This window comes from Brachyistius frenatus, unplaced genomic scaffold, assembly GCF_029030835.1.
Source record: "Brachyistius frenatus isolate BFR_SWC_R1_liver_20210118 unplaced genomic scaffold, ASM2903083v1 Contig_16, whole genome shotgun sequence".
NCBI classification, from domain to species: domain Eukaryota; kingdom Metazoa; phylum Chordata; class Actinopteri; family Embiotocidae; genus Brachyistius; species Brachyistius frenatus.
Genome location: NW_027210615.1, coordinates 4,866,492 through 4,890,782, shown reverse-complemented (window position 1 = coordinate 4,890,782; position 24,291 = coordinate 4,866,492). Strand labels below are relative to the sequence as shown.

General features: G+C 40.7%; 1 protein-coding gene across 2 annotated transcripts in view; it reads right to left on the bottom strand.

The window, feature by feature from the left end:
* Positions 1-24,291, bottom strand: part of plxna1a (plexin A1a) — a 262,803-nt gene that overhangs the window by 122,561 nt on the left and 115,951 nt on the right. For both annotated transcript variants that reach the window (XM_069694062.1, XM_069694063.1), the window contains exons 4-5: positions 19,047-19,178; positions 2,111-2,211 (exon numbers count right to left, since the gene is read on the bottom strand). In XM_069694062.1, coding sequence (XP_069550163.1) covers positions 2,111-2,211; positions 19,047-19,178 — 233 coding nt within the window. The remainder of the gene's footprint in view (positions 1-2,110; positions 2,212-19,046; positions 19,179-24,291) is intronic.

Sequence of the window (24,291 nt, the reverse complement as noted above, 5' to 3'; positions counted from 1 at the left end):
CGCAGCGGCAAAATCTACACTTTCTGATAGCACTCTGCTAGCGGTAGCGTAGATTCTGCACACTATGTCGTTCTGAAAATGACATTGTCACAGTGTGTCGCGTCGTGAATGACTCCAGGAATCCGATCTGAGCCAGCGGAGCGTCCGGACTGAGACGCATTGGCAGAAATCCGATTGGAATCGCAATTCAAACCACTTCCAAATGCGTTTTGGATCCAGATTGCAAAAATTGCATTTCATGTATTTTTTTGCTGTTCAGACTTTCAAAAATCAATCTAGATACAATCAGGATATGACAAAAATCTGATTTGGGCTGGCAGTCTGAACACGGCCTCAGTGCTGCATATATTTGTGAAGGGGAAAGAGATCTCCCAACAGACTCCTCATTGCTGTTTGGATTCTTTGAGAGCTCCCTTCGAGAGCAGACCCTTTCCCGCTGAGTCAAACTATAGAATTAGCTATAAACGGTCAATTCCTGTGTTGCTGATTGAATTAGCAGAAAAAAAGTTAGTGGAACGTGGCTACTGAAGAGAAAAGGCCAATTTCCTTAGCACCAATTACATCCTTAGAAAATTAATTTGAAATCGATGCTGATTGGAATGTAAAAAGGTCAGTTTACCTCAAACGAAGTGCTGAACAGCATCTAACCACCCACCCACCCCGCGCCACCTTTCTGATGTTGCGAAATGATTTCATGGAAAGAATCCATCAAGCACTGCCACTCGCTGCTGTAACAGGCCAGCTGTGCACGGGTGGGAAAATAGGCATGTTTTGAATTTCACTGTCAATCTCTCTTTTTCATGTGCGCAAACGAGTGCAATACCGGGAATGTCTTTGAGGAGAGACTCTTCAAAGGTTTGCATTTGCAAGAGCAATAAAAAGCTTTGCCTTTAGACACCTCGTACAAACTACAGGCCTGATGTATGAGCAGCAAGTCACAGGGCAAAGCCTCAGTGTAGCAGTGTTATAAAGTTTAATTTTAAAATGTAATAGGTTACATATTACTATTTACCCTATTAAAAATGTAATAGATAATGTAAATAAGTATAAGGCTGAACAGTCCTAAAAAATAAATGTTAACTTAGATAGTGTAAACATCCCTCCAGTACTTAATACTGATTCATCAAAAGCTCTTCAATATAAATGTAATTAAGATGGGAAGGTTTGGATTTTAAAGGACAGACACCAAAACAGATCACAAGTTTGGATATCACAAGTGACTGCAGTGTAGGAAAAAAGTTCCCTGAACCTCAAACCAAGTCTTGATTCAAATCAAGTCCATGCTGAGTGATGATAGAACTATCAACAGGGATGGCTTCTCTTCACAGTTTTGACACTGGTTCCTGAATGATTCTTTTTATCTGCTTTTCATCTCTTCGTCTGATCTGACAATGTGGCAAAACCGCCTTGAGATGGTTGCTTAGAGCATAGCATTGATTTGATTGGCAGACGGGAGGTAGTGCAAACTCAAAAAAAAGAACTAATACAAAAAAAAAAACCTCAACGTTTGAGCGTATACTGCCAAATGAATGGAGCCTGTCCAGAAGTGGACAGAAGGGAGGGTGAAAAGATACAAAGCAACATAATGATGTTATATTCCATATATAAGCTTTTACCGAACAGAATATATTCAGATGTAACTTTTCTGTAATCACCAACATCTTGAATATTAGCTGTCACTAACTTACATAGTTGATCCTATAACTGTTACTGAGTACAATGAGTATCATTGTAATTTAATTACTCAGCTCCTCCTCAGCACTGCAGTGTAGGTGGCACATCTTTCATGGGATATGCAATCTTATAATTCAAATTACATTAATGACCATATTTGTCAATGAATTATCCAACAAGTTCTTCTGATGGTTATATTGCCATTTCCAAAAGGATGTAAGGAATAAATGTACTTTTTACAACACAGTCCTTATACAAAGAAATAAACAGATCTACATGATGTGGTTACCATGAGCGTATACAGGACTAATAAATATGGAAGACAGACCTCAACTCTGTTGAAGTGACAGGCTATAATTAAGTGCAGAGCACCCACGTGATGTAACCACTGCAATGACTGCATGCATACATCACAGCAAACAGTATGGGCACTTACACGCTATGCAGCACACACCAGCCACAGTGAGGGTCTCCGGATCCCAGACAGGCTCCACAGGAAGTGTACTGCTCACAGCTCTCCACGGGTACACGGGTGACCTGGAAGGAAACACACACACACACACACACACACACACACACACACACACACACACACACACACACACACACACACACACACACACACACACACACACACACACACACACACACACACACGCACACCTGGTTAATGTTGCACGGCAAACACTGTTTACACCACCTTCAAACAAATTGTACCATATAGATCTGGCATAAACAGGATCTACCAGAGGTGTCCTGCGTCTGGAACACGAGATTATAAGGAACAAGCCCACTGTGACTATCTGAGATAAACAGCTCTGAAGGTGCTGCTTACAACTCCATACTGCTGCATACAAGGCTGGCCAGAGGGGGGAAAGTAGATGTTCACAAACATGTAAACACTCTCTTACAAACGTATCTCTGTAATATGCTGCGTACTGCCCACAGAGTACAATGATGCAAGCAAACAAATTATGTATTTTTATACATTGTTTTTTTTTTCCCCCTCGTTGGATGATGAAGAATTGAACTCACTTGAAACTGATTACAAACTGAAAGATCTAAGAGCACTCCACAGGTTTCACCCATTTAGATCAGCTTCCTCCTCAGATTAGAGGTCCTAATGTGATCATCAAGATTAGAGTCGTAGTCATCATGAGGAGTGCCACTCAGCCTCTGATGATGTCATGGTTACACTGACATGAAGTCAGTCAGAACTCATTGCTGCCATGCTAGCAACAACGGCTCGAGAAATGTCAATGTTGACTGGTCGAGTCGTCGACTGAAATATGTTTGCAACTGTTGGAAGGATTGACATGACATTCTGGGGTGGGGGGTTGTCAAATGGGAGAAATGGAGTTTTGAAGGCTTTTTCAGAATGGGGTGGGTGTAATGTAGAGAAAAAGAGATGATCAGGAGAAATTATGTGAAGTGTAGGATCTAGCATTTTTGGAACTTGACCCATTCTTAGGACTAAAAGTTCACATTTTCTGCAGCAATATTTTTGTCAGCTTTCTGTTACACATTCAGATACTATTCGGTCGATCCGCAGCTTTAATTACAGATAAACAATAACATAAATTCCTTATATAACCTTACTGCTATCAATAAACACAATTCTTTTAAAAAGAAAGAGGCAATTGCAACGAATCTTAAACATATGGCTCAGATTCCTGCATCAGCCTTCATCTGAACATAAGGAGTATGTTTGAGGGATGCCCGAGAATTCCTTGTAAAGAATATGCTATTGTACCTAACAGCATTAAGATAAACATCAAGGATTACTCCTTTTGTCTCCTAAATCTCTACAAGCTGCCATCTGTGTGCCTGCATGACTGAGATAAGATGAAAACAATGATTTCTTTGCCAAAACCAGGGAACCTGGTTATCAACAATGACATCAAACGACGTCAACCAGAAGTACCTGTTTTTTTGTTTTTTTATTTCAACCAAAGAGGAATCTGCATGTCAGAGGAGACCGTAAGATGAAGAGAAATTATCATTAAGAGATGGACAGATAGTTGTATTTGCAGATATCATTAAATGTACATGTTGTGCTGCCTGCTTCACCATCAATCTGTTTGCAACGTTATGAGAAAGCAAGTTGAATTTCACTCAGGTTTTAGAACACATTTTAGTCAAGCCATTATCCTTTAAGAGAACATTTTGAAATGTTTTGATCCTGCCTGTGCATATTCAGCTTTAATTTGCTGTCGGAAAAATGCTACATCTCCTGTGTATCTGCATCCGTATGTTTTACCTCAGCTCGTTGGATGCTGTTTGCCAGAGACAGGCGGATTGGCAGACAGGAAACTGCCTCAGGCAAACACACAAGCACACACACAGACACACACCAGAGAGAAAGTTACTGTTTGGACCAAATTGAGAGTTTGAGACAAGTTTTCTGGGGCAGTTGTTAAATTCTTAAATACATCACTGGCCACCCAAGACACGTTCACACGCACGCTGGCATGCGCACACACACACCTCCAGCTGCCTCCGTTAGGTGCAGTAAGACATCAATAACACTGCGGAGGCTGGAGGCACACCAGGTGAGCTGGAAGATGGTGAGGGTGGATTCTAATGGCAGCTGCAGGCGCAGCAGTGTAGAAACCTTCAAAGAGGAAACTCTACAGTCATCACACCTTTTTTTTTTTTTTTTACTTATCAAACTTCAAACATTTAACCATGATCTTTTTATGTCTTATACAAGAAAAACTGCTGCATGATTTATCAGACACATACATATATACTTCAAACATGTCCAATACCCTCTTTTTTTTTTTCAATCAGTGTGTTCGTTTCAGAGAGAATGCACTTTTTTTTAATATATTCATTTAAAAGCTCATTTTTGTAATTATTTCTGTCACTCCTCTTACAGACCCTTCACTCCATAAGTCCCTTCTTTTGAATCACAAAGGGAAAAACAAATTCCTCCCTCAATTCAGAAAGACAGTTATAGAGAGAGAAAGCTAGAGGTAAAGTGCAGCTTAACAATGAACCCCTTTAATTGGCATCAATTATCATTTAATATTGTTAACAGAACAATTATGCTACATATCTATTAGCCTCAGCTGTACTGTGTATCGCATTGTTAGTTGTTAAGATGGTGAATGTGGTAATCTTATTCCGAAACATCAGCATGTTTGCATTGTCCTTGTGAGCATATTAGCAGTTAACATTTAGCTCAAAGCTACTAGCATGGCTGAAGACTCTTAGTCATGTACCCAGCGTTAAGTGGTGCAAGTTTCCGACCGACATCGTTGACGTTTTCTCGCCCCGCGCCCACATTATTTAAATAGTTGGTACGGGCACCCATCTGAGCACCCATGGGTGTGTTGGTCGTAAAATGGGATTTGGGCAGGTACATTGGTGGGGCTTTGCTATTTTTGGGCAGTGGAAAATGATTGCACGAATGACCTACAAAAACTGGTCTTAAGTCAAAGGTTCAGTATTTTACTGTCATTTTAAGGGCGTATTTCCAACGGTAATACGTACCTTTAGATGGGCGGGTGCACGTTGTGCTTACACTCTGCTTGTTTTGCACACAAACATGCAGAAGCACACACACATGCAAAATATTGTGTGTATCAATTTGCACACAAGCAGATCTGTTTCCTCTGCAGTGAAACGTTCTTTCCTACTACTTCACCTATTGCTAATTAAGACAGTAACAACAGAGCTTTTGAACCTCAAATATTATGCCATTTAACTGACATAAAATTGGATTTGGACACACCCCAAATGAAATTGCACTATGCACTTTAGACCTGTACTTGGGTCATTAAAGTACAGCCGCTAGTATTGTTAATAGGAGATAGTGGAGCAGCCAAAGCTGACTGGTTACCCCAGTCTGGGAGCTGTACTATATTCGTGAAGTCATTCAAACAAGTAAAGGAACTCCCAACCCAATGATGGAAGGCGAAGAAAGAATGGACATATGATGGGAAAATCACACTACATTGAGGGCCATCTGGCTTTTCCCTTTTGTGGGAGGGATAGTGTAGATCCACATTGTTCCTTATGTGATGTTATTTCAAGTTACATCCCGAGAGAGCCTTCATACAAACAACACAGTTCTCGACTAGATCCCAGTAATTCCTGCATTTCATCCTCAAGACTGTACATATCCTCCTTCTGTGCCACTCTAATGTACAGTGGGACACAAATAGCTTATAGCAGATTCATGGCATGGTAATTGTAACCTGTGTCTGACAACTATTATAATGCTACCATTACCAGGGACAGGACACCAAATAGCAGCAAATTGTGGCCATTACTTGCGACTGGACAAACACTGCACTAGTAATAGAGCCTATCTGATAGAGGCAGGAGAAGAAAAAAAATAAAATGTGTCATGCTCAGGCACTATAGCCAGGGAGAGAAGTTTATTCAACGTGGTTTTGTGATAGCGGGCCAGATGATGTATTCCAATGGAACAGTTCAATTATTGAGTTTTAGAAAACAGATAATGGGATGGGAAACGGGAGATGCTCAGCCAAAGACTCTTTGTCTTACTGAGGTGGTGAGGGAGAACGTGTGTGTGAGTGTGTGTGTATTTGTGAGGGAGACAGTAAGTAAGTGAGAGCTACCTATTTATATTAAATATGGCATTTTCATCCCTGGCCTATTTGCCGCTGCAGAGGGAAACACATCCATCTATGGACAGTGCAGGGAGGGCGGGGGGAGGAAAAGGGCAGGAGAATTAGAAGAAGCATCAGGGAAAGATAGAAATAATGAGATCACAAAGGGAAAATGTCCATTTTAACCATTCATTTTAGTCTTCGTGTGTGTGGATGAAAAAAAAAAAAAAAAAAAAATTTTCCAGTACGATTCAGATGCTTTTCCTTTTTCTTTTCTTTTTTTGCCTTGTTTCCAGAGAGGAGGGAAGAGGGAGAGCAGAGGAGATGATGGGGGGAGTTTATTACAAATAAATAACTGCTACAAATGAGCCTCTCTCATTTGGGTCATGATAGAGAGCCTCTTAATTTGCCTAGTGGCAGATGAGAGGAAGGAGGAGGGTGGATTCACGGGGGGTGGGGATGAGGAATGCAGGGAAGGATGGATGAGAAAGACACACAGATGTAATTGCGACTGATGTTTCATTCCACATATGGGGCCTTTTTCGGTCCCTGCTAGCTGCTGCTATAGGCCTAACTGTAATTGTCCCATCTGTGTAATATGGGGGAGAATATAAGGCGCTATCACTAAACAATAGGGCTGATGGATGGCTCATTCTGCCAGCAAGCCTAATTCTAAGACGGCCGTACAAACGCACACATGTTACCAGCAACAAAGTGGATGCCGATATTAATTTTTGGTACCGTATACACACTGAGACAAAGCATTTGACCAGCAATATGGTCTGCACAACTTTAACACGCAGCAGGTACATACACACTGAAACAAAGGATCCCGGATGGTAAATATATGATACACGAATAGATATAAGTTTAATATAACACATTTTTCCTAACAGAAGCACTACTGTCTTTTATATTTTTGTTGTATCTATTTGTTCTTCTATCCAATTCCCATCCTTTTCCCTTCAATCACGGCCTCCCTGTTTTTTTTCTTATGCCCTCATCTGTCTTGAATTTGGCTGGACACACCAAAAACATTGCAAATGAGGCCATATATAACTAGTGGCCATTGAGAGACATAACATTTGGAGGGAAACACAGAGTGTTGCAAAGAGAAGATTTCTCCGTCTTCAGCCTTCAAACGTACATTCTTGTTTTCATAAGCTCTCTTACCAGTACCACATACTAATCACATCTCAACAATAAGAACAGAGGTTCAGCAGGTTTATGTCCGGAGTGACAGAAACCCAACAACCTCTACCGGCAGCTTATAAGATTAGTAAGTCCTGTGCAGTAGTCCTCTTTAACCTGTTCTTCTTTGTCACACGAGTCGCTCCAGCACCGGGGGGATTTCAGGGATACAGCAAAAAAAACAAGTGTGCACTGTTGTCTGGGTTATAGTGGGAAAGTTACAGGTTGAAACTACAATGAGCGTCATCCGATGTAAGCAACTTTATTATTGGTGTGTAGTGTTCCCTTTACACCAAAGAAGGAGTTACACTATCCACTATATACTGTACCTTTATTTTCTGCTTGCTTTAAGTCAAATTAGAAGGCATTGTTTGGTGGAAAGCTACCCGATCTGATTATTATCACAGTTATGAGCGGATATTATTGCATTTATACAGGCTAGCAGGAGGCCTGCTGAACATACTGGGCAAACTGCACCGGCAAGAAGTTTCCATTAAAAACAACCTCTAGTAGCTGTAGTGATTATGATGGGAGAAAAGGAGGAAGTCAGGTGATAAAGAGTGATAAAGTCTGCATTGGGGATGGTTGGATCGATCAAACAGGACGTTCACCAAAATGGCCACTGTTTGTGTCCTATGTAATCAAAGTATTATGTTTTTTAAAGACATGGAAACTATGCAAGGTAAGTTAAGTAATGTCTGTGAATAAAGTCATTTACATAAGTAACATTTCATCACAGATTGAGATTTTTTTCCAAAATAAGTAGGTTCTGGTGCCTTAACCTAAACAAACAGTGCATCACAACGTTAACCATGTGCTTATCACTGTTACCGTGACGACAAACGTCCAGTACGCCTGTCGCCGTTACTGTCCAGCGATTATGAACGGTTTGTCATTGATTACTGCTTCCCGAACCAACCAGAAGGTTTAGCGGGCCCCTGTTGGCCCGTATATTTGGGACAGATGTGTGATAATAACTGGGTGGTAAATCTGCTTTCTCTGTTGCTTTTTTGCTGTTCTGCCAGTTAAAAATGAAGCTACAGCAGCAGGCAGTCAGCTTATCTTAGCACAAAAACTGAATGCAGCTAGCCTAGCTCTGTACAAGGGAAATAAGATCCACCTACTGCACAAAAAAAAAAAAACACACGTAGCTGTTATGGTGGGGTTATGTGTGGGACTATCTTTTTTTCCAGAAATGATTCCCTTAAGTCCCAACTGGTTGCTGGGCAACCTCATACTGACAGCAAAGCCCCAGTTTTACAAACACTTAACAAAAGAGATGCAAAAATGGTAGCTATTGATAATGAGCTTCATACAGAAGATGCTGTTAAGAATATAATTTCTATATGCTAAATATTTGCTGGGGACGATTACCAGATACAAGATGTAAGAGTGGCATAAATCTTCTCATTCAATTTCAAGTAAATAAGCATATTTCCCAGACTATGACTTTGATACAAAAAGGTATTTTTAACAGGACAAATGTTCAATTCATGTCAGCTGGCTCTAAAACTGCACAAACTTCCATCCACAAATAATGTAAGACACCCAAGTCCTTTTTAACTTTCTCACACTCACATGTTCGGGTCACTCAGTTTAAGCCTTTAACAAATCAACTTTAGCTCATTTCCTTTTTCAAACCAAAGGCACGCTGTTCCTCCCAACCACATCAAGACTTCTCTCTCTTGCCGCCTCTTTGACCACCTCACAGATCACATTTGTGATCGGCCGATCAGTCCTCTGCCTTTACAGACTCAAAGCTGCAGTGTGTGTGCAAGTCTGTATTTGTGTGTGAGGACAAGGGTTTCAGCAGATATCCTGTAATCTAAAAATATGCTACTGCAATCCTAAATTTACAAAGTATATTGTTAAAAGTCATTTCTTGTGGTTTTAGACAGGATCACAAATGTGTGATTCAAATAATAAATAGCACAACACAATGAAATACCACATTTAAAAAGTATTTTTGAATTATTCAACGTTTGACATGCTTGGATGTATAAAAAATGCATTGCATATTTTTGAATAACAATACAATATGCATATAAATGGTCTGGAAATGTCACATTAATCGCGACAACAGCACTTTGTGCTGCAGCACTGTAATGTGCACTTTTCAGTTTCCAAAACGGACTACCATCCTGAGGAAGCAATACTTCTTGTCCAGCTCTGAAACCCACGGGAAAAAGAAAACACGACACATCCAGCCGGTTTCAGACAGACTGGTAATGAGCACAAGCAGCACTTCTACTACTGTTGTCATCTTAAGAAGTGGCATTTCAGAAAAAGCTGGACAAGGCATTTTCCTCAGTGTCTGTCTATGTCTGCCATTTATTTTGTAAAACAATTTAATTAAAAAAAAGCTGAAAAATGTGTGTTTATTATTACTACAAGGGGTTCATAGGTCCGTAAAAGTCAAGTATTAGACTTGAACCTGAGAACCCAGCAGCCTCAAATGACTGCAGTGTCTTGCTCAGACACATTTCAGCAACAACAGTCACAGTTGTCCTCTGCTTGATATGACAGTGTCTTTAAGCAATAGACCTCCCTGTCACTAATTTCAACTTGCCCACACAAAACAAATGCTAAGACGTGCTGTTCCAAAACTCCACTCACCAATTAGCTGACTGGGCCAAGGGCACTTCCAGTAGATTTCTTTATTTCTCCTCATTATTCTCCCTGTCGCTGTCTTCACAAACATTTTTTAGCAACTTCAAAGTTGGACAAACACCAAAGAAACTGCTTTAAAAGGAGCGCACGGCAGTCTTATCTCCCTGACCTCCAAGCGCAGTAAATGCTGAGTGAATTGAATATGAACCCTCTGTGATGTGGTGCCAGGGGTAGGGTTTCTCCACTGTGCAGTACAGTACGGCTCAGTACATTTCTGTACTGTAGCTAAATCGATACACGGAGGTACATCATCAGCCCATTATGCCACCGTCTGAGCACAGAGGCGGGGGAGCGAGGCCGGTCGCTGTCAGCGGGTCACCTTACGAAGCTGTTTTACAAGCAGAGAGGCTTTACCTTGCCCTTTGAGTTCAGCACTGCAAATCTGGTGATGATGCTACGACAGAGGAAAGATCAGAGACCGGACAGACTCGGAACATGAGGTCAATTACAAATCAAAAAGAAGTTTGTATCAAAATAAAAGAATTGCTCATTATCATGGGGATAAGTGACCAGAAAGCTCACCTCATAGCCGCATCTCAAATGCAAGACCAGTAATTAAGTGGTAAGTAAGTCATTTAGTACAAAGGTACAGGAGAAATCAATAGATTATGAGCTGTAATCCACTTAGTCACTTACATTACAGCAATTAGGTGATGTTATCTACAGGGACACGAGGGATAACATCATATTTCTGTCTCAGTGACGTCAACAGCAGAGCGTGATGACAGGATGAAAAATGTCTCTTCCCCGGCTGTTTTTATTAGATTGGGACAATTTGAACATGTAACGAGGAAACAACAGCAATGACAAAATTGATTTAGAGTCCTTGTTCATTTTTATGAGCACAAAAATGATGCGATGCCACTGAACCCGATGGAGACGGACCAAAAATCTAGAGGCGGCCAAAGATACATGGAGCGAAAGAACATATTGGGACTGTGTGCGCGAGTAAAGACACAAAGAGAGCCATGTATAAATCCATCGCTCGCTAATCGAAAACTCTCCCCTCGCGGTGAATCAGTTTTATGTTTTCGCACTCTGTGTGCGTGCATGCTTATATACGAGTCACTGCTGCAGTACAGATATGCGGTCTACACGCTGCAGTCCAATCCACCACTTTTAATTATGTGCGAGGGAATATGGGAAAAGGTAAATTGTTCTGTCAAGCTGTGAAATGGGCTTTTTGATGTTTGAGCTCTCATCACTTGGCATTTATATTATTCAACAAGGGAAGGGGAATGGAGGGATGAAGAGGAGGAGTGAAGAAGAAGAGGACAAACAGGACGAAGGCACACCTCATTTCTGAAAGTGATCATCAAAAAGAGTATGTATATGACAAGCTTTCATACTGCAGAGGGAGAAGAGTCACGGTGCCAATGGGATGACTGCAGGGTTCTCAGAAGAGAGGCGCATCGCTTCCTTCGGAGGACATGGTGTTGATGTTACGGTCTTGAATTTTGTTATTTGGTTCAGACAAGCAAAAAAAAAAAAAAATGCTCTGATAAGCCCTCTTTACACCGGGCACTTACCCAGCAGTCTGTCAGTGTTAGCAGGTAGCTGTGTAGGAGGAGGAAAGCCTGTATCATGGCAAAGTGTGCAATACACCCACCTGTCCACTCGAGGATGCAGCGTCAGTGTGACGTTTTGCCGAAACCAGAAAAGTATGATGCCTCAGGTTCAGACACCAAAATCATTTGGTTAGAGTTAGAAAGATTTGGTTTGGGTTAAAATAAGGAATTCTACATAAGTAACATGAAGTACGTCATGTAAGTTGCTCAAAGTACGTTACGATAATTATTAATGTTACATTATGTAAGTAACTTGCTTACGTTTCTTAAAAGAAATCTATGTTGACTTTTGCGTTCTCAATAACTCATACATCAATATCATGGGTGAAAGTCCTGTCCACATCCAACCACCCTCTATCTTCTCTATGCAGACTTTAATAGGAGTTACTATCAAATACTCTTTGTACTGCTGGGAATGAAAACAACGTGATCATACATGTGTGTGCTTTTCACGCTGTGGCGAGGCAAACGTGGCACTGACACGGTATCCTGTAGTGCACAGGTGGCCAAATTCTTATGTTATGTGAAATTATATTTCATTAAATGTAATATACTTTACACAACATTTACATTCTCAATCTGAAATAAAATTTCGGAATAATTAAAACTAAAAATGAATTTGAATACTAAATTTTAATCTTCTTAGTTATAATTTATAATTTTGCAGAAATGATTGTTAAATGCTGTCAGCATCGATACACTTATTTTTGGGAGAATAAGCACAAGCTTGTCAAAAACTGCGATGTGCCAAAATGGAGCCGAAACGTGGCCTCTATCGCCCTGCTCCAGTGCAATAACTTCTGTATTACATGCTTTGAAAGTAAATGTTAACTCTTATTTACCATGTTGCCAAAAATAACACTATTTGATCTCTGTATGTGTGAATCCGGCTCTCTGCCTGCTGGCTGTCTAAATTTGCAACTGCCTGCTAACATGCTCACTGAAACCACTTGATGAGTTGATTATAAGGTGATAATGTCAGTGTTGTGTTTAAAGTGTGTCCCGTTGCCCTCTGTAGGCAAAAAAAAAAAAAAAAAAAATCAATAAATGTTGTTTGTTGCAAAATTTGACATTCAATGTGTGATTGAAGTATAACAATGACTTGTTAGATCAACTAAAACCCTAACCCCCAACCAAAATGTACAGGTTAAGCAGTATATAATAGACCTATAACTGAAACAATATTGTCTTATGCAAATCTAAAGATCAGCAAGTTTGTTTTGACTGTGTTTTGTTTGGGGCAGTGAGCTGTTGGCTCAGGTGGTAAATTACTTGTTTCTTTAACGAAGAAAAGCTCTATATAATTGCATTTTGTTTTAATTTAATGTTAAAACATTCTAATGAGTTACACGTGTATATAAAAGACTGAAGGCAACGTTGTAGTTACAAACTGCATTTGTTCCGGCAGCCTCGAAACAACTCGTCAGACAGGGTTAAACTTCTCGTGTCTCGCTTGACTAAATCCTTGAATGTAAAAAAAAAACAAAAAACTTCTATCAGCAGGCCAGGAAGGCCCCGCTCAGTCCTTTACTGTCTGGAACACAAGTTCTCATTAAACAATGGGAGGAGCTCCTTATTCTATTCTATTCTATAGTGTCTGAAGCCACTACTGGGAGAGCAGTTACTCCAAAAACTCTCTCCATCTGAGAGAGACAGATGTGTGGACCCCAAAGGATACTGCAAATGTGAGGCTGGGAGAGTTTGAGGAAGGAACAGAGTATATCCTGAGAACCAATTATATTTTCCCACCTTCTCAGCTCTCCCCTCCCTCCCACTCTCTTTCTGCTTCACTCCCTGGCTGGGCTGTGATTCTGGACAATGTTGAAGTCCTGGAACTGAAAGGTCGATATCTGCTCTCAGAAGAGATGGTCATTCCATCTCGTCTGCTCTGTCAATTAGTCTTATTCTGACTTTCACAGAAACAAAATTACATAGGCAGGATGCCTTTTGAAACAAACATTTTCATCACAGCACCGGTCTGAGGCAAAAATGAGCTCACATAGGAGTGCCCATGACATAAATGTACTAACCAATTGCTGCAGGAAACTGTTAAAATTAGACAGAAGACAATTTTAGAATATACACGTATTTGCCATTTTCCCCTCAAGTTAGAGAAGACTAGAAACAGCCAGCCTTCATCTAAATGTAAAATAATCCATCTACCAGTTGCTCTAACATTTAATGATTTACACAATATATGAATATTGTTGAATATTTGCAAAAATAATTAAAAAAGATTGAAAAAGAAAACAATACAAATTAGTCATTTTATTTACATTTTTCAAAATTCTATTTCATCTTACTTAATCTGTGGATGGGGGGGGGAAGCCAGAGCGCCAGCAGATGTAGTGCACTTTTTATGTTGTTATCTATTAATTTATCTATTTTCATCTATCTATTTGTTGATGGGTTGATTTTTATTTTGTTCTTGGCCCTGGTTTTGGCTCGCAACCGACTCTTCATGGGTTGTTTAATATATTTTTCTGTCTTATGATCCAGATTTTTTAAATGTGCGCTGCTCGACATTTGCATTTCCCTGCAGGGATAAATAAAGTATCTATCTATGTATCCATCTATCTATCTTTTCTGGGAAGAGGTCTCACTACCATATCCTTAGAATAGCAGCAGGATTCCTCCATGTCAGCAGAGGGAGGTGAGGATTAACTAGTATTTGACTGTGGGAAGTTTTGGGTGTGGAGTCTCTTTCTGGAAGTTGGTGAAAGTGGCTGGGGGACCGAGCCGCTTGGATGGGCATTGTAGTCCTCCACTAGGCTTCTTTGGAGCCACTGAAATTGATGGGGATGGAGTAAGCCGGTGTTTGTTTGTGGGTATGGGTGTGAGGGGAATCAGCTGCGGTAGGCCACCTTGCACTCTACTCTGCTTCTTTGGAGCTGGCTGTGGTTTGTTACGTTTAATCGGTGCCTCTTTCTCCTCCTGCTTATGTGTTACGGACGGCTTTTTCACTTCATTGTCTGAGTCAATGGCTATGTATATATTTTTGGTTCTATCAAAGGAGATATCTTTCTCCAGCTGCGTCATCTCTTCTTCAAACCTCTTCTTGTGGGCTTACTGAGAATAACTGCGTATAATGAATGGCAGGCTCGGATACTGGCGGTTCAGAGAATCCCATAGCTTCTCCAGATGCTCTACTCTAGGATGTCTTGTCATTTCTTTTAGGACAGCTGCTTCATGGCCTCCTTCTCATTCTGTTTTTTCAAAAATTCCTCATACTCCTCCTGAGCCCTTCATTTTTCTTCATGCCTCAACTGCAGGTACTCAGGTAGGGCTCCATAATCATTTTTCTTCCTGTACTTTGGACAAGTCCTGAATTTTCCAGGAGCTCCTTGTGACCGTTGGAGTCTACATAGGCAGGCTGGTGCGTCACTGGCACTTTTTAATAGATTTTTCTAGAATCTCTGCCTGGTGTGAATTTTTCATTCATCCCTCTGGTTAAGGTAATCAGGGACTCTTCAATAGCTCTGTTTTTTTGTATGTACTTGGGGACAAGTCTGGCATTTTCAAGGAACTGCTTATGTCAATTGCTGCAGTCTACAAAGAAAGGGACATTTTCTGTCCTCGTTGGCGCTGCTAATTTTTGCACAACACAGGCATCTTTTGATTGCTGTTCCTTTAAAGGCTTTTTGAGATAATTACCTGGGGATGGAACCTCTGTTTTTATTTGATCCTTTCTGTAAATACAAATTGCCAAGCAACTTTATGTCTATGAAAACAAAAAGTGGAGCCAATTTGTCTTGGAACAAGTTTTGTTTTTAAGAACAAACAAAACAAATAATAATAATAAAAAAAAAAATACAAAATGTTTGCCAATCACATTCAACTGTTGAACTGTTTCGGCTGCACAGTCTCAGTACCACATCTTAACATGAACATAAAATAACACGTTCACCTTTAGACCAAAGGTCCACATCACTACAAGATGTAATTCAAGTTATTTAAAACTAATTCTGGATTATTCAGTCACAGGTTGTATTCCCTGCTCTACTTGCTGTACTTCAGTGTAGTTTACATGTTTCCACTATATAACAAACTAATACCAACAGGTTAACAAACTTTGAACATCACAGCCTTCTTCTTACTCTTCATCTTCCTCTCCATTATGGAGAAAAACCTGCTGACCACTTTGTCTCTGTCAATGTTTATTATCCTACTCAACACAAGGCAAAGTGAGGTTGGATAATCGGGATTTATAATAGAAAATAGCTAATGAGCCTCATCCTGCTAAAACTTCAGGTAACAAGCAAGACAAGATGGAAATTGTAAGAGGAGCACAGGATGCCAATGAAGTTTTCTTAATTGTGTGTGTTTTCACCCACCCAATTTGTATTTTGTCTCCATTTTACAAATGAGCTAGATTAAGAAATCAAAGCAAATATAAAACAAACATTGTTTCACGTTGCAGTTTGGCTGAAGTAACTGGGTCACACAATCTCGTGGCTTTCAGAGGACCAATCACTCAGTTTGAGACACACGTCTGTGGTTGCTGTCCAGATCGAGGCGGGGTTAGCCCAGCAGTAAGCATTGGCCCTGGGAGGCCACACCGACGAAAAGTGAATGATTCGTGTTTTTCACTTATACAGCGCTTTATTTGACTCAAAGCGCTTCACACTGTTTTCCATTCAACGGTACAGAGCTGTCATACAGGGTATGGGCTTCCAGCCTGTAACTCTCCGTAAAACTGCAACGTGTTGTTTTTACATTTGTGTTTCTGTGCAGGTTTAAAAACTAAGTAAAAACATGTAGCCTAAATTTAAAATTCTGTCTTATAATAACATTCGTTTAGGTCAGCTTGTCCTATTTAGCCCCACAGTGTATGCTAAGCTAGGCTAGTTGCCTGCTGGCTCCAGAGTAATATTTGACAATAGGTTGAGATACATCTTTATAATTTTACCTCAGCCTGGATACATGATCATATTCTTAATCCAGGTTTCAATCGGCAGTTCCTCTTTGAGGTGCGGCAAAAAGAGTCCCTGATGTGCTTGTCTGCACTTCTATAAAGGGCTGCATTCGTGAAACCTAACAGCATCACCTCGGATCATGTCAAACGTTGTGGTTGTTCTACGAGGCTTCTCTCCTGGCAGCAGGACCTGCGTATTGTCACTGCACTAACATGGCACAGAAATGTAGTGGACATATCAGTGCTCATAAAAAATAAAACACTGGCTTTAATAATTGAAACAGACTTTTTGGTGGCCTTTAATGTCGATGATGGGAATTAAAAGGGAAAATCTCCCAGCATGGCCTCTCTTCGTCCTGCTGAGCACTGCAAGCTAAAACACAGATCGTTGTTGGACATGCCTTTCACTGGTGTTATCATTCTAATAGATATCATCACGTAAATCGTAGTCTCTGTTGACAGATTATGTCCTTTTGCAATGTTATTCTTAAGATTTTTCCAAAGTAAAGCTGTTTTGCTATACAATTTTGTAATGATCTATTAGTTCAGGCTTTTACAGTTTGCTGTAGGGCTGCAGATAACAATTAGTGTTTTTGGGGTTTTTAAAATGTCAAAGGTTGGTGAAAAGTGTTGACCAGTAATACCCGAAGCCCACAACGCACACTAAAAGGTCTTGTTTTTCCCCGACTGATAGCACATAACCAAAGATACTCAGTTTATTATTTTAAAAGACTGGGGGGAAAATAAAAAAAATATTCTAGATCATCTGGAATCAGAGACTGATATCATTTTCTAATCATTAATTTCAATCATTAAAATAGTGTGAATGAATTTTCTGTCGATCAACTAATCGATAAATTCATGAATTCACTAATCGTTACAGTTTTTGTTTGCGTGTTGAGAATGTAAGAGCTCACATATTCTTTAACCTTTAATCGTGTTAATAGTGCAACTGATATTTCTTTGTAACATTAGATCATTTTAAAAATGAAAATTGTAGCATGAATCAACTTTTTTTCCTCTCTTTGCATGCATACATTATTGTGTGCGTAGTTCCAAAGTCAGCATGTGCGTCTCTGTGCGGGTGTGTGTGACTCCCTATCTATTTCAGTATTTCCTCCTAGAGTACATTTCAGCTTCCTGGACCGCTATCCGTGATCGAAGGGCCTTCTTCCTCCTGTCACATCAACAACGACGCTGTCCATTTGTATCATTTTCACTCCGCTTCCTCTCCGTGCTCATTCAGACACACGGAAGTCAATGAAGTCTAATCGCTGGTAAATTACAAAGCACTTACCTGGCAGTTACTGTCTACGTATAGTGGGGAAGTCTCATCGAAGGTTATCACACTGAGGTCGTTAACTGTTATGAGATAAGAGAGTCGTGCAGGTGAAGTACGGAGAAGAGGGAAAGTGGTGACTGGAGTATGAAACTCTCGTGAATGAAGTCATTCACCGAAAACAACACGTAGATGCCAGAACTTCAGGATGTCATCGTACGTGCTGCACCGCTCTACAGGTGACGTCAGTATGTGAAATGAGAAGCCACTGAGACTGAGGAATTTAAAGTGACAAATATAATACCGCTGAGCATCAAAGATTATAGTAAAACATTTTTTTTTTTTTTACCAAACTACTCTTTTCCTTTGTTGTTAATGTTTTTAAGACGATGGTTTGATTGAAAAACATTATTATTTTAAAGATTATTATTTAAAGGACGAAACTAATATGAAAAGGTTGGATGTATTCTGTGTCCGTGGTGGTAAGGTAGGATAGTGATATATCCTATAAGGCATATTTAAACTTGTGTGTGTGTGTGTGTGTGTGTGTGTGTGTGTGTGTGTGTGTGTGTGTGTGTGTGTGTGTGTGTGTGTGTGTGTGTGTGTGTGTGTGTGTGTGTGTGCATACAATACTGCATAGATTGTGAATGTCTTCATTTGCTACATGTAAGTAATTAGCTTGATTGCCTGCTCCCCCAGTGTATCTTTTTAGTACATCTTTCCTCATCAACTCTTTTTATGGTTCTCCTCCATCGTGTTCACTTTCCTCCTCTCTCTCTTTCAGACCTTTACTCTTGTGTTTGTATTAAAGAGGCGTGTGTGTGTGTGTGTGTGTGTGTGTGCGTGTGTGCGTGCGTGCGTGCGTGCGTGTGTGTTTATGAGCACTCAGTACGCATGGCATCGATGAAAGTGTGTGTGACTGTGTACGAAAGCTCCTGAGGGTGGAAGTAGTGTGTGTATGTTTCTGCAAACATGCATAAACATGTAAACATACGTGTGGATGCATTGGTATGCCATAGGCTTTCACGGATCACTGGATCCGTCACTAAACTCTACAGGCTATTGATATTTAGTCCTCACTTCCTCTCTAGTGTACTCGCTGCACCGCTAACTGCCCAGCTGGAGATCTCTGTGCTTTGAAGTGCTCGTAGGTCTGCTTCTCCTACCTGTTTATTTGTGAGGGCGTATAAGTACTGGTGATCCGGGCTGAAGAGCAGATCTCTCAGGAGGGGGCTCCCGTCGCTCACCACCACATTCTCGTACAACAAGGCAGGCTGGGTAATGGAGTTCACCAGGATCTGGAGGAGGACAGAGGAAAAACAGCAAAGCCATTATTACGATGTGTTCGTAAATTACTGTTTTACAATTGTGTGAATAAGAAAAGAAGAAGCAAGCTGGGAAAAACATGACCGAAGCGATTCCTCTGGAGCTCACCGTTTTCATTTAAACAACATAATAAAACCATGTTAACAGTCCCAAAGAAAACAATATTATATTTCAATTGTGGCCAAAGATAAGAGGAATGCACTTGAAGATGAAGGTGATGAAAGAAGCTGTCTGTACAGTGTTTTAGTGTTAGCTTGTTGGCTAACATGCTACGGCAGTACACGCAGCACAGCATATGGAAGATGAAGCTCATGTGCTTTTCAGTTAGGTGAGCTAGATCCTCTCCGTTTCCCCCACTGATGTTACACAAACCCTGGAACAACCTCACTGCATCTGAATTATTTAACTCATATTGTTACTTATTGATGTGCTGAGTTACATTTTGGCTTGCTTGACTTTTTACTACATTTCACCATTTTTTTGGGCTCCTCACTACCCACTATTATCCCAGTGTATACTATTTATTATTACTCCCATACATTTATGTCTTCTCGTCCTCAATTAATCACTAACAAACACAGCTTAGTCTGAAGGACCATAAATATTTTTTTTTGCTGAATTTAACACTCATTCCATCTTTCCTCTGAAATTGTCTCGAATACAAGCAGCCAACTTCTGTTTTCATCTACACTTTAGACGTTTACATGAAATGTTGCCATCAGCTGAAAAACAGCTATTGAAGCGACAGAATACATCAGTTAGTATTTTCATGTGGTTCTATATTTCTGCTAAAACTCAATATTATACTGGTTTGTTCTGGTGTTTGTTCTATAGAGGGTTGTAACAACAGCACACAACTAAATGATGGTTCTTTGGTTGGTGCTTGCCAGTGTTAAGTCTACTGGCAAAATTAGAGTTATGAGAGGGTCACTCCTGCTGTAGCAGCAAGTAAATATTTGTTCCCTTTTCTCTGTACTTCTTCAACTGGATCTTCCTCGTTCCTATTTCCTGACCTCCATCTGCTCATCCATCACTTGACGAGTTTAGTTCACTAAAACTTATTTTTCACGACTTGCTCTGTCATCTGTTTTTTTTTTTTTTTTTTTTTCCTCCTTGGTCTCAACAGTCTTTGCGGTTATTTTCTGCCAAATCACTACCAGAGTTTCCTTAATCTTTCTCTGAACAGAAGGTTCATTAACAGACAGGCTGCCATCACTGTGTGTGCTTTTGTTGCTTAAGAGGAGGAAGCAGCTTTGGTTAAAAGTCAAGCGCTTTGGCAAATCAGCTTTGAGGACTTACTCAGTGGGACACTAAGAACATAAAACTACACTGTAAAGGGTGAAATGTGAGAAAAGTTCACTGCAGTATGGGGTAGGTTAACCTAAACCCTGATCTGATGTGACTGTGGCAGAAAAGTTGCACATTTCTTTTCCTGACTTTCAAAAGTGTGTGTTTGTTTGTTTGTTTTTTCCTGTTTGTGTGTGTGTGGTGTATCCCAGTTGTTCATTTCCAAAGGTCATTTGTTTTAGCAGTCATCTGTGCTGCTCCCACATGAAGACACAAGCACACTGAAACTTTAATTGACGTCAAGTGAGTGCGACCTTCTGTCCCTTTGTTTTTGTGACTCTGATGATTTCTCTCTCTCTCTGTCTTTCTACAACAGTACAGGCCAGCTCATACTTACACGTTCTCTCTCATGCACACACACACACACACACACACACACACACACACACACACACACACACACACACACACACACACACACACACACACAGAGACAAAGCACTTTATTTGACCACTCTACAACTGCCACATGCCCTCGGCTGCCGTATCACTTGTGATGAGTGAAGGACTGTGGCGGAACGAGGGGGGGAATAAGAGCAGGGAGCGTGCTCTGCCCTACAGCTCGGGGCAGAGGGCAGTTGGAGTGGGATTCAGGTCAGCTGGCACAGAGGGACGACAGACTGAAGCAGGTGACTGTAGATTCTCATCTCGTCTACTAGCCTGCAGGTTTCTGCTCTCCTCCTGCGACCTCTGCACTCTGGAAGTTACTGCGTGTAAACAGACTCCTCACTGCGGAAGCGACAGCTCATAAAGGTGAGAAACTTTGACAAAGCCCACAATAATCTACCTTTTTCATTTTCTTTCCTTTGTATCTACACCAAAATGTTGCAATCTAAAATGGGAACACTTTGTTAGATTAGTTTATTTAGGTTAAATAAAATACAGCATTATATTACAGGAGTTTCACATAAATGTCAACTGTTTAGCTGAAATACCTTAAGGAACAGGGTTCATAAATTATACTACTTATTCTCTGTGTAGTCTGTACTCGATTAACTCAAAGCCATAAAAGTGAAAAGAAGGGCGACACTCGGGGCATCTGGAACTTTTTAATGTTTCCATTTTGTCAAGTTTCTCGCTTCCTGGAACTTATTAACAGAAAGCGGGGGCTATGAGATGAAAGCAACTCCGCTCCATAAATAGTGTCTACCTGTTTTAAAAGCCGCTTATTAAATATGCTTTTATAACCACTCACAGGCTGATTATTAGACCAAAAAAAAAACTATAAAGCTTACTGCTTTGATGTTACTGACAGCTTATGACTCATTAAAACAGACTGCTTTTTTTTTTTTTTTACTGATTAGTTTAGTTGAGCGAGACAATCATACGTATTTTTATCTTGCTCAGCAGTGCCACTCTGATGAGTGCACTGAACATTAATTGCTGCTATTTGCATTCTAATTATCCACCAATCAATTAGTTTTAAAACACAAAAAAAGAAGAATAAAACGACATATCAATTCAGGCACTTCATGAGAAGATGAGGTGTCGTGCAGAGCAGAAACGCTTTACTGTGTGTAACACCTCGGTTCTCCATTTACATTCCAGGCATGTGGTTAATGCTCTTTTCTGAGGTGATGTACATTGAAGAAGCAGGAACAGGTTGCGTGTCTTAGTTACGGACAGCGCATTAAGACATGCAGGATGTCTTCGACCTTTCAGATGAAGGACGGCCTCTTTAGGCTACTTTGGGTTACACAACTCCACAGATGTGACGCCGTAAAGAAAGTTGGGATCAAGATGAAAGTTAAAGGTGACTTTCCCTGATGAGCTTGCGGCCCACGCTCCGACTTTGGGCTTACGTCCCCTCTTTTTCTCCTTCTCTGCCATCCTGCGTGTCCCCTGCTCTCAGACCTCTCTGTCTCCCTTACCCTCCTGGGATGAGACTCATTACCAAACCAATCTTGATATTACCAAGGACATTGTAACCCTGACACACAGACACACATACACAAACACTTGAGTCCACAGGTGTCGACAAAAATACTTAAGGACAAACACTAAAAGCCAAAACAATTGACAGAAAAGACAACATGTTTGGCCTTTTGTGTGTTCAATGCCACTAGAAGAATGTTTTCAAATTATTTATACTGGAAGTGGAAAGTTTCTTTAAGCATAACTCAAATTTAGGGCGTAGATCTGCGAGCAAGATTTGTGACATAATTAGTTTAGAAACCAATCCTGGTCCAATAGAGAACTTAGAGAATTGTGATGTGGATACATGAGGCCTACATGGCACATACAATGAGAAGGGACTGTCAGTAGGAGACATCAAGTGGTCAAAGTTAACATCCAGCAGTTAAACATAACTTAAACTTGAAGAAATGCTGACCACGTTATTTAACTTTTTTAATGGAAAAAACATCATCCAATCAGATTTTCCCGCCTGCAAGTTTCTCTCAAATCAGGTGCCTCATAACAATGTTAGGCTACTTCCACCGTTGGTCTAAACAGACATCATTTAAATTGCCCCTTAAGGTCCCTTTGTGTTTTTGGGCTAAGGAATCATTATTATAGTGAGGACGTTCCCAAAGGGTGCACGCTACTGTACCAGCTGACGGCCGGAAGTGACTGCCAAGCAGAAAATTCTTTGGAAAGGCGGGTGGAATCCTGTTGCAGTCAATCACAGCGCATCACTGTTGCTCACACATGAAGGTTTTCCTGATTTTTCCTATTGCCATGCTATCCTGTCGCCAAGGTTACCCATACAAATCATCTATGACTCGCACTCCTACTTGCTTACATTTTTGTATGTCTCTGGCTCAGATGTCTCAAAGAAGTTTAGAGATGTGCAACTTAGAAGATAAAAAAAAAAAAAAAAAAAGGGCCGTATCCTGACTGCCTCGTCTATAGCTGCCCCTGAGGGAAATATCCAGCTCTTTACCTGCTAAATGCTCTGCTATGTTTACAAGCGAGTTGCCAGCTGTGTCTGTCTGCTGTTCGGTGAGGAGCAGGAAGTGTGAAGAGGGTTTTTACAACTTTTTCACAGAAAACAAACGGCTGCTGTGGCTGACAGAACTGGAAGAGTGAACCGAAGCAGTTGGGCAGTGGGTCCACATGTTGTTGCAAGCTTCTGGTCCACTGTTCACTTTTAAAAGCAGATTAAGCCTGTGACTTCATTGATCCCACCGAGCCATTAGCTGGTAACTTGGCTATTGTTTCCTGACATGTCTCGGCCGGAGTGGGTTTGGGATGAAGATGGGAGGTAGAGTGGAAGAAAGAGAGAGAGAGAGGGATGCGTAATGTGTGTGCATGCGAGTGTGTCCAGAGTGAGTAGAGGAGGACAAGGTAATAAAAGTGAACAAAGGGGAGTAATGAGGTTTGGCTGGATTGCTGCAGTGATTAATACCACGCTGGGTTCAAACACCGGTCACACCTTTGGATCAGGTGAACTGAGGGAACACAATCACATGCTATCAATTAGTCCTGCTGATTTTTCTTACAACCATCTTTCATTTCTGTAAGACTTTCTTCACTCTTATTTATTATTTATCTAAATGTTTCCCTGTGGAAAAAGTGGCACAGGATGCAGAATTCATGTTGCCGTTTAATTTCTCATTCCCTTCTTCTTCTTCACGATTCCCCCCTTCACCCAACGTCTTTCCAGATATTTCCACAGTCACTCCATCACTTCATCTCTTCCTCATATCTCTTCTTCGCCCTGCTTCACTTCTCTTTCCATCCGACCTTTCTCTGATTCAAGACTTCCCCTTGTCCTTTCGCTTCCCCCACAGACAC